Here is a 10,952-nt window from a genome sequence, read left to right on the forward strand (position 1 = left end):
TTGCATTTCAGTTAAAATGTTACACTGAAGACATAAAATTAAGAATCACAGCTGAATAACTTTTTCAATTTACAGACATAATGCAGAAAGGAAAATGTTTTTCATGCTGAAAATAGTTTGACACCTAAATTCAACACCAGTTAAAATGTCACATTGTGTGCCTTACAGATGTAGAGAGGCTTTCACTGCAGCTAAACGTTACATGGTTACAAATTTAAATTGAAAGTATCGTGTTGCCTGTGGGGATCCACGGGCTCTAGTGTTTTTAAAATAGGTAGCTGACATTTTTCAAGGGCGGTAATAAATGATGCAAAGTTTCTATAATGAATTAGAATAGCGTGCGAGCCCAGAATGTTTTTAGAACCTCAGACCTCAACAGTTTTTAGAAGAAGAACTCAACCCTTTATTTTCCTGCTAATTACACAGTTTTTTATGTTAATTTAGTGCCTTAAGAGCACTGTTGCCTCTCAGCACCCGTGGCCTTTCTGTGTGGAGTTTGCATGTTCTCCCAGTGTTTGCGTGGGTTTCCTCCAGGTGCTCCAGCTTCCTCCCACATCCACAGACATACAGGTTAGGTGAATTGGAAACTTTATAATTATCCAGGTCTCTCTTGTAAAAGAGATCTCGATCTCAGTGGGACTAACCTGGTTAAATAAAGCTTAAATTAAAATTTTAAAATATATATATAAATTGCCTAGGTTTTTGTTATTACATACACACTATTATTATTATTATTATTATTATTATTATCTTCATTGTTATGATTATTATGATTTTATTACTACTTCTATTTTGTCATTTGATTTTTAAATGGACCACAATGGAAATGTTTTCACTTTCTTGTATCATCCATGCATTTTTAACATATTTACAATTATTTATGTACTTACATTGAACTTATCAATCAAATCACGCAGGTACGCAGACGCCACTTTGCTTTTAATATATAGATGATTTACTGCCCCCGGTTGAAATGGCATGTGAGTCCAGAATGTAATTATCAACGTCCATTGTTCAGTGCTGTTAGCTAATATCTGTCATTTCTCCAAAAATATTTGTCCTATCAATGTTCTGTTTTGGCGGTGTTCATCCTTGACCCAGAATACATAAGCATACCAAAAGGGAAATGTCAGCTCTCCCCATTTTGTCCATGATCAAGTTATACACACACATGCACACATACATGCACATGTGCCGCCGCCACTTCGCTTTTAATATATTGTGGCGAGCTGCGAGATAGGACAAAAACTGAGCTAGAGCTTTTTGTCTTTTCTGCATTCTGTCCCAAGCAGGTGCTTTTATTTTTACACACCCACAAACAGAAGACATTAAACACAACACTTCTGTTGTGTGGGCCGCCAGAAGAGGAGGTACTGCTGGCCCACCACCAGAGGGTGTCCTGCCTGAAGTGCGGGCTTCAGGCACGAGAGGGCGCTGCCGCCACGGACACAGCCGGGGTGACAGCTGTCACTCATTATCTCATGACAGCTGTCATCCATCTACACTTCATCATTCCACTCCATAAAAACCGGACGTCATCTCCACCTCGTTGCCGAGATATCATCTACCTGTGAAGGTAATATTCTCAGCCGTAACACTAAACTGTGTCTTAGTCTGAACTCTTTTTGCAGCCGCTTTCCTGTGGTGTTCCTTATCTGAGTGATTGGCGTTGGTGTGATCAGCGACGGCTTCGCTTCACACCCCAACCAGATAAGTGGTTAGACAGGGAGCTGCACGAGTGTGTGTTAGAGGTGGAGGTGGAATTCCCACCATTGTTGTTACTGGGTGTGCACGCACCCACATCTGACTGTTTTTGCTGCTCACCAGCAGTACCAGATCCGACACTCGGAGACGGTGGCCACCTGGGGACTCGGAACTTGGCGGCTCCAGTATTCTCCAGGTTCGGTGGCGGAGGAAATCGTGTGGTTCCGGTTCTTCTCAGGACAGACGTCTTCTATCCTCGAGCCTGCCCACACGACAGCTTTGTGATTGACTATTTGCTCAAATTCTGTAATCCTCTGTGTTTTTGTTGTGCTCTTTCACAACAGTGAAGTGTTCATATTCGACTCTTTCATTGTCCGATCATTTACGCCCCCTGTTGTGGGTCCGTGTCACTACACTTTCCCAACAACTTCGCACTCATGGAAACGGCAACATGACACTTTAAACTGACTAAACCAATTGTACTACAAAACACAATAAATCAATAACACTAACAACACTGTTAAACTAAAATCACAATAAAAATATTTAAAACGCCATACTCCCATGATACATTGCAGTACAACGTCCAATGTTCACTGTTGTTAGCTAATATTCCTAATTTCTACAAAAATATTAGTCCTATCAACTTTCAGTTTTTGCAGCATTCATCCTTGGCCCACAGTACATAAGCATGCATACCAAACGGCAGATGTTAGCTCTCCTCAGTTTCTCTGTGATCGAAGCCACACACACGCATACACACATACAAGCACACAGGCCATTTGGCTATTATAATATAGATGTTGTTCATAAGTAATGTTTTTGAAGCTGAAACAGTGTGCAGATCCTTTTTGTGATTATTTTTTTAGTTTGAGCTTTTGAATTAGTACCTGTGTAAGCTGATGAATGCTTCCACTTTTAAAAGCCATATATGGATTTAAAAATATGAGGCAAAAACAGGCACTTAAATTACCAAAAAAGGAGCCAAAACTGGAGGTTAGAAATCATAATTGATTTCCAAGGGATCTTCGCAAAGATGTGTTTTATATATCACAAAAAATACATACCAAAAATACATAAAATTATAAAATATTATTTGTAGAATCTCAGTACTACTGATGTGATAAAATGTAATTTCATAATTTTATTCTTTTACTTCATTATGTCAAACTCAAGGAAGTGAGAACTAAGCATGTACTTTAAAAAGCACATATAAACTCTGTATTTCTCACACAAGCATAAAAAATTGTAACTCAAAATCTGTATCACATATACAGTGATACAAAATGTCAACACCCGGAACAAGAAGTCTGAAATGTTCTGCTGGCACTGGGTTTACAAGCCAACATGGTAAAGGTCAAGTTCAAACAAAAGAAAGAAAGTAAAAATACAAAAACACAGCTTGGCTGTGAAATGTGAGATTTCAGCTGTTGCTTTTAATGCTGCAGTGTCTCTCATCTGGTTATTGCACGGGTCAGCGTCGTTCAGCTTGTATGTTTGCAGTCTACAGCATGGACTCACACATGCAGGTGCACACACATACTGGACGCACAGAGGAATGAGTGCATAAATGTGTCCTCAACTGCTGAGACGATGTTTTCAGATTTATTGCCTGAGATCATATTTCCATCTCTGAGGGACAAGCAACATTACAGATAGCCATGACATTTGTTGCAACATTTCCATGATTAATTATAGGCTCACGATCAGGATGCAGCAGCGGAACGTGAGGCCAAATTAAATGAGATGGAGACACATGAAGAAGCCCCTAACTGGCATAGAATTATCTTTTGAGACATTTGTACTACATAGATTTTAACACAATTGTATTACCTTAGCCCCAGTTCAAAAAAATACAAAATTAAAATGATGAATTGTCCTTGTCACCTTGGAAAAGGTGACAGGTATACAAAATATTTGATTTAAATTCTGAAACAAGTACTTTTTAAAAATAGTTATAACATAATTTGCTTGATAACTCTCAAGCTACGTGAATGTTATTGTTTTCCAGATGTATTGGAAAAAGATGAAAAGTGCAAAAATACGTAACTTAAAAATTCTATGGCAAGAGCTTTTTTCAAACAAACAGTCAAACCATAATTATCTAGCTAGCTATTTAGCTATCTATCTCTGTAGTGATCTAGCTAGCTATCTCACTAGCAAGATAGATAATGAGCTAGCAAGATAGATAGCAAGGCGAAATTTACATGTGCAGTTTCAGTATTTGTGACACTTTGATGTTTAACATAAAACCACAGTTAACTATAAACGGTTGATTGAAAATATTTTTTGCACCAATTCATGTTAAGATTTCTTACGTTATTCCCCGTGTTAACAGCACATCACATCAGATAATCAGAAAACTTACATTTGTTAAGTGTAAAACAAAATGCATGATGTTTCAGTGAGGGATAACATCTTTCCTAAGATACAACATTCACAGTTCTAATTTGAGCATAAAAAAAACAAACATGAGACTTTTTAATGGGAAGAGTTCAATCTTATAAAGTTTATTGACATGAGGAAAACATTGTGATTATGTTTAAATACTCAAGGCAATTCCATTATTATACATGCACATGTAAAATATAATATACTATACATAAATATTACATGTGGAAAATAGTTTCTGGTCGGCGCAATTTCTCACACAGTGCCTGATTGTCCCCACAATCACATGTCGAAATGACCTGGGTGCAGTAACAAGCTGCCACTTATAGTGCAAGAGAAGTCACTTCATCGAAATTAAAGGAATGCTCGACTCGTGGCTGGCGCAGAGCGTTTCAGAATGGCTTCCACTGAGAAGGACAAAGAATCACCAGATGCCATCTTGGTCCCCACAGGTGTGGTTATAAACTCTTTGGTGTACCTGTCAGTTACTTTCACAGGCTGAATATCCTTGGTAGAACCTTCTCTGAATTTGTGAGTGGCCTCCTCCAGCAACTCTTTGCAGTAGGGAGCTCTGATCTCCGGCCCGGCCCCGCTGCCGTTTTTTTCGCTCACAGAGTGCTGGATCAGGGAATGAAAGGAGTTGAGCTTGAGGGAAAGCATGTGTTTAGTGTTGTCTTTGCTCAGTTTGCTCAGGACCTGGCTGGAAGGTTTGGACAGAGAGTTGTTGGAAAATGTTTGTCCAAAGCTCATCTTAGGGGGAGAGAAGGCCGAGCATTCCCTCCGCCCAACCTGAGTGACACCCACAGGCTTTGGATCATCCCGGTGAGAATCCAAAGAGTCCTGCGGTACCGCCACTCGGGAGCCTTCCAGTTTTGCCATGGCGACGTCTTGCTCCGGAGGCTGACTCTCAGCAGGCATCACCTTGGGCTCCCACACAGCACCTGGCTTCATGTTCTGCACTGCTGTGGCATTGAACAGGCACTGCTGATAGAGTAGGGTGTCACCCAGGTTGGCGGTGCCGCGGGGCCATATCATGAAACCACTTCGGGTGGGCTGCAGTGGGTAGTGGCGGTAGGTGGTGGCCACGCTGACGTTGGAGGAGATGAGCTCGACATTGGCTGAGCCAGCAGGGTACTGCATGGACACATCCAAGCAGTTTGAGCCAAGGAAGCCACACAGCTCCTTGGACTGTGGCTCCACCTGAGGGGCCGGTGAGTAGCCCGTCTTGTAGGAGTTGTACTCAGCGGCATGATGTACCATGCTGTTGGGGAAAAGAAGTGAGGCTGGCTGGCTGTTATCCCGCAGCTCTCTTTCTTTGTACTCCCGCTCCAGCATGATGGATTCCAGCTCCTTGTCGGCAAAGGCCCTTCTCTTCCTCATGCGATCGCTCAGCGGTGGAGGGAGAGATGGGCTGGGCCCCAAATATGGATCAGACTGTGCTGGACGGTATCCTGTCATCAAAAGAGACTTCAGGATTTGTGAAGTACAACATGGTTTATATTACAACTGATCACAAGCATGCTGACACTAATGTTCACTGACAGACATACAAAGCTATGAACTGTAATCCTTTCTAAAACTCCAAAGCATGCACTTTCCACAAGATGCTAACGCTTACAAACGTTAGAAAATAGTTATCACCCTTTCTTTCAGTTATTGGAAAAGAAATGGAGAAATCCAAGACAAGCTAAGAGAGGAGGAAAAAGACAAAGTTTCACCACAGCTGAACAATTACGATGGTTAAGAGAAGCCAAAGCAAAATGCAAAGATACAAAATATGTGTTCCTATCATCAGAATTGCTGTCTCACCGTCGAGGATACTTTTGGCCAGCATGGTAGATGGACGAATATGCCGATGATATATCGTCCTCCTTTCGGCTGGTATTTGTTTCCCGGACAGTCCTTTCTTATCCTAACAAATTAAGAAAACAAAAATAACAAATAATAAAAATGTGTTTAATATGTCATATTAACCACCTTATTTAGCAATCTAATAGAGGTCAGTGGGTGTCTCAAAAATTATTAAAGTCTGTTGTTACAAATACCTCATAGACACTGAGGTGATGCACTCTAAAAATGAACTGCTGTCTCAGCGAGAAAAATTGATTTAACAATTTGCATAGATTTTTTTATTATTATTATTATTTCAGTTTAGTTATTTTAACTTTCAAATGAGTTAATGTCACAAGACTTCTCTAGTTAAGTTGAAATAACTTGAGTTGAAATAAGTTTTTAAAAAATCTATGCAAATTGTTACATCACTTTTTCTCATTGAGATAGAGGTTCATTTTTTAGAATGTGCACCCTTGGGGAGAAAAAAAATCAGTTATCTAAGAATTGACCTGTTGGTTTAAATTAAAAGAAGCTGCTACTGACCACGCCCCCTTTTGCTCATTAGTCTGTGGGTGTGTCAAAGACTGCAGGCCTGCTAATAGGCACTCTCAATTGCCCTAAATTTTATTGTTGTATTTTAATTTCTTATTAAGAGTTATAGAATTGTCAACCCAGTCTCCCGGCAAGTCGTGATTCAGCAGCACGAAATATTCGGTTTGTGATATTGTGACAAAAAGCGCCTCATTTTCATCACGGCAGCACAAAATCATTCTAATTCATTCCGTGATGGCTGCACAAAATTAAAAGTGAAGCGGGGGGTCGAGGTGGTTATGGTTAGGGTGGGGGGAAGGACTAGGATTAGGTTATGGTTAAGATTAGGGTCGGGGGTGGAGTAGGGTTAGTAATAGTGAGTTTAAAAAAACCCTGTCACAAAAATTTGACTCATTTCGTCACAGGAGCACGAAAACAAAAACGTGACACTGGACTGGATTTTCAGGATGTTTAAAATTAAACTCAAATCATGTTTAATGGTATAATATAAATACACATTTTATTTATTTATTGCACAACATTACTTTAAATAATAGCTGTTTGGCTCAACTAAAATCAAAATTACGGTTTATTTTCCATGTTAATTTAAGCCAATACCTTAATAGTACAAACATCACTAATAATAATAATCTAATTTTAAGGTGCATCAAATTAGAAACTCAAGATGCCTTTAAAAATGTTGAATACGTTCAATTTAATAAGTTTATCTGTGTTATAACTGTAGCAGCAAACATGACGGTTTAGTTCATTTGTTGCATTTTAAAGATACAAAAACAAAATAAGGAAAACAGCATGATCAACTTGCCAGAATTAAAGTCCAATAAAGAAAAACATACAGATGTAAGAAAACAAACAGGCGCACAGTCACACTGAAAGCTTCCCTCCGGTGTCATCTTTAAATATCCCCGTTGATCTGGTATGTTATTTTAGAATGCACGCTCAAATATTTTCAGTCCACACATATCACAAACACAAATTTATGATCATGTTACCATAGCGATGACATACTGAGACACTTCTAATTAACCAATAAGGCTGATGGTAGTAAGAAGCCAAATTGTGATTGGAATAGGTTCTTTATATTTTAAGTTTTCCAAAAACACTGATTTACATTTTGGGAGCATTTGGTTAAAAAAAAAAAAAAAATCACTCCAGTGATTCACATCAACTACACAAACTCCAAATTGAATCAAAGCCTCAGTTTAGATGCTAAAATTTTATTGGAAAATCAAAACTGCAATTTGGATGAAAAATTATATTATATATGAGTGTTTGCTGTCATTAAATCACGTTCATGAAAATCATAATGGACATCAACTTAACAGTGAGCAAATATCTTTACGTTTGAAGCCAAGACTTATCAGAAAACTTTCCCTGTAACATATTTGGTTTGATAAATCATATACGCATTACCTGGATTTTTGTTACGTTCAAGAAAGCAGAACTGTTTTCCCCCAATTATACATGATTCTAATTTTTCACACTGAACTGAAATGCAGTACTGCACTTTTCCTCTGCTGCTGAATTCTACATATTCCGCCTTCACCTCACTATGAACTTAACTTACAATAACCAGTGCTCTGTTACAAGTCTACTTATGCCATCTTTTGCCTGTTGTTGACTGTTATTTGTTGCTTGTCCTTTGTTTGTCTTAAATGCTCTACTTTAAGTAGTGACTGCACTGCTTGTATGTCTGCACTAAATGTAAGCTGTCCTAAATGTCTTTTTTATATATTTTAAATGTAACGCCACTTGATCCATGGCGAAACGCTGTTTCATCTCACTATATACTGTGTATATGGTTGAAATGACAATAAAAACCCACTTAACTTGACCACTTCAAAAATAAACACTAACACAACAATTTTGATTAAAATGTAGTTTGATTTTGTTTTTTAAATTGCTTTATGAGTTGGTGAACACAAACTCAAATATGAAGTGTCCGATCATTCCTCTTCCAACAAAATGTATTTTTTTTTTCTGTTTCATGAACACAACGACTAAATTATCAAGTGTCATTCATCTCGATGAAATACTATTTTTTGTAGGTGTGCCGCCCTGAATATGATAACACAATTACAGTTGTGATCATCATTCAGTCAGACAATGGTTGTAAAATGCAGATTATGTACAGCCTGATTTTTTTTTTTTTTTAAATTATGGGAGACCAACAAAAAAGAAACTGTTTAGTTTTATTTGTGATAACAAATGCTGTATTTTTAAAAGTGATCCCATTTATACTTATGTATTTTAGCTTTAAAACTTTTTACATAATTTGACAAATTATATATATATATATATATATATATATATATATATATATATATATATATATATATATATATAAATATATATATATAATTTATATATATATATATATATATATATATATATATAAGAACAGAAATAACTTCTCAGCATGAATTGTTTGATGAGAGCAAAATGAGCTTATTACTTATAATTATTTGCAACAAAATTCAGATGGCACACCCTGAAAACTTATTTTATTCCACAAACTACCTCAAGCACTGTTTGAAATACTACAAATTACTGGCATAAATAAATAAATAAATGCCCTATAAGGACTGAATCTGATTTAATCTGGATGTAAACAACTGAGTAAATTGGGGTTGCTTTTGGAAAGGTTTTATTATTATACTTGATCATAGGTGAAGATCTTACTCGTGTAAAGCACCTTGCTGCATCTTTGTTGTGATTTGGCGCTATATAAATGAAATGAACTGAAGTGACTGGTTGTGCAGACGTCATAAAGGAGTGTCACGCGGACAGCGGCGCTCACCTCGGTGGCCTGCTGCCTCCTGAGCGCCACCTGCGCAGCCATCACCCGCTGTCTCTCCACCACCAGCAGACAGTTTGCGCACTGACAGTCCCTCCAGCGGCAGAAGCGCTTGTGGCCCTTCAGACACGACACTACCCCGTGGTTACGGCAGCGGGCGCACTTGGGCGTCCGGCTCAGCTTCCTCTGCTCGCCGGCGCTCAGGCCGCTGCGCTCCGGCTTGTCGGCGCTCCTGCTGCCGTCTGCGTCCTCGTCGGAGCCGAGCGTCGCCGCTCCGGGGCTGCAGGAGTCCCGAAGCTCCTCCCGGTCCGGGTCCAGGCTCTCCACGTCGATTTCAAACTCACAACCGTCCGACATGGCGAGTCCTCCAACCCGGTCAGTGTCTGCGCACAAACACCAAACAACATTTAACAATAAACAAATACGAATTTTGAATGGAAGATATTGCAAATAAAAGCTGTTTGTAACCGAAATGACGACGCGATCTAATCTTCATGATCATTAGAACTGTTTAAAAAAAAAAATCCCTATCGCTAATCAATGTTGGTTGTTATTTTTATTTAGAATATATTTCCCACAACACTTGATCCGTTTTATTTGGATTAGTGGTAATTACTTTTGCAAATTAATCTTTGTCGTTTTAAAATGACAACCGTAACACAAGACAGATGCTCTGATTTGATATTATTTATGCTTAAAAGTTTTGAAATTAATTTAAAAAAAAAATGATCATTGTCATCCAAAAGCGGGAATTCTGTTTTTTCTTTCTTTCTTTCTTTCTTTCTTTCTTTCTTTGTTAAAAGTAAATTAATGAATAAATAATAGCAATATCATCAACAGTCATCTAAAATTAGTCACATAAAAGTTTCCACTGTATTTGACGCGCACATTATTATTGTTTACAGCACGGATTCGTCCCGCAGATGTCGATAAACGCGGTTCCGTTTACCTTCGGGGTGTTTTCTGCGGTACCGCCGTCCCACCAACACGCTGTGCACACGCTGTCCTCTTAGACCCGCCAGCTGGAGTGTCCGGTGACCGCGGCGCCGTGAACTGCTCGCAGCTCACCTCCGAGCAGCGCCGACATATCAACAGGCGCTCTACGGCCTCTGATTGGCTGCAGCCACACACCCTCTGACCAATGGGCTTACAGGATATGATACCGCAGCGATTACTGCAAACTGAACCGCATCACTGCGTTATAACTAATTAAAAGGCTAACTATTACTAATCCCTGGGGCGACATTTATTTATTTTCCATCTTAAACTGGAAGCGCAACAAGAAAAGTTATTTTCTTTTAGAAGACTGTTTTAAGAATAATTTATTATTATTATTTATTAATCTATTTGCTTTTAACAGCTGTGGCTGCAATCAGTCAATTTATTTATTTATTTATTTGGCCAATCATTTGGGGTATGAAATGCAAAGTTTTTTTTAGAAAATGATGCAATTTCCCAGAGCTGACTGTCTTCTTATTCTGTTTGACTTATTCGATCAAACCAGTTCATAAAAACGCAAACAGCCTCTAATTTTATAATATGATACCATCATAAAATATGAACTGTTAATTTACAATTATATGGCACACTGTAAAAAATTGCAAAACATCATAAATCAAAGAGCTTTAAATATATAAAACAATTTATGATAAGCACGCTAAATAGTAAATACTAA

The 10,952-nt window shown here is 38.4% G+C and overlaps 1 protein-coding gene across 1 annotated transcript; it reads right to left on the minus strand.

Annotated features, from left to right (window-relative positions):
* Nucleotides 1-3,388: 3,388 nt before the first annotated feature.
* On the minus strand, nucleotides 3,389-10,349 carry dmrt2a (doublesex and mab-3 related transcription factor 2a). Its single transcript, XM_034170797.1, has 4 exons — nucleotides 10,227-10,349; nucleotides 9,281-9,660; nucleotides 5,905-6,007; nucleotides 3,389-5,546 (listed from the first exon to the last, which is right to left on the minus strand). The coding sequence occupies exons 2-4, from the start codon at nucleotides 9,632-9,634 to the stop codon at nucleotides 4,450-4,452; spliced, it is 1,554 nt and encodes a 517-aa protein (XP_034026688.1). The 5' UTR covers nucleotides 9,635-9,660; nucleotides 10,227-10,349; the 3' UTR covers nucleotides 3,389-4,449.
* Nucleotides 10,350-10,952: the final 603 nt, after the last annotated feature.

This window comes from Thalassophryne amazonica, chromosome 5 (assembly GCF_902500255.1).
Source record: "Thalassophryne amazonica chromosome 5, fThaAma1.1, whole genome shotgun sequence".
Lineage (NCBI taxonomy): Eukaryota > Metazoa > Chordata > Actinopteri > Batrachoidiformes > Batrachoididae > Thalassophryne > Thalassophryne amazonica.

Excerpts from the sequence above, each read along its gene's own strand:
- dmrt2a (XM_034170797.1), bottom strand. The coding sequence starts at position 9,634 with ATGTCGGACGGTTGTGAGTTTGAAATCGACGTGGAGAGCCTGGACCCG. Across the intron at positions 6,008-9,280 it reads GGAGGCAGCAGGCCACCGAG|GATAAGAAAGGACTGTCCGG; the intron begins GTGAGCGCCGCT and ends TTAATTTGTTAG. Across the intron at positions 5,547-5,904 it reads GGCCAAAAGTATCCTCGACG|GATACCGTCCAGCACAGTCT; the intron begins GTGAGACAGCAA and ends TTTTGATGACAG.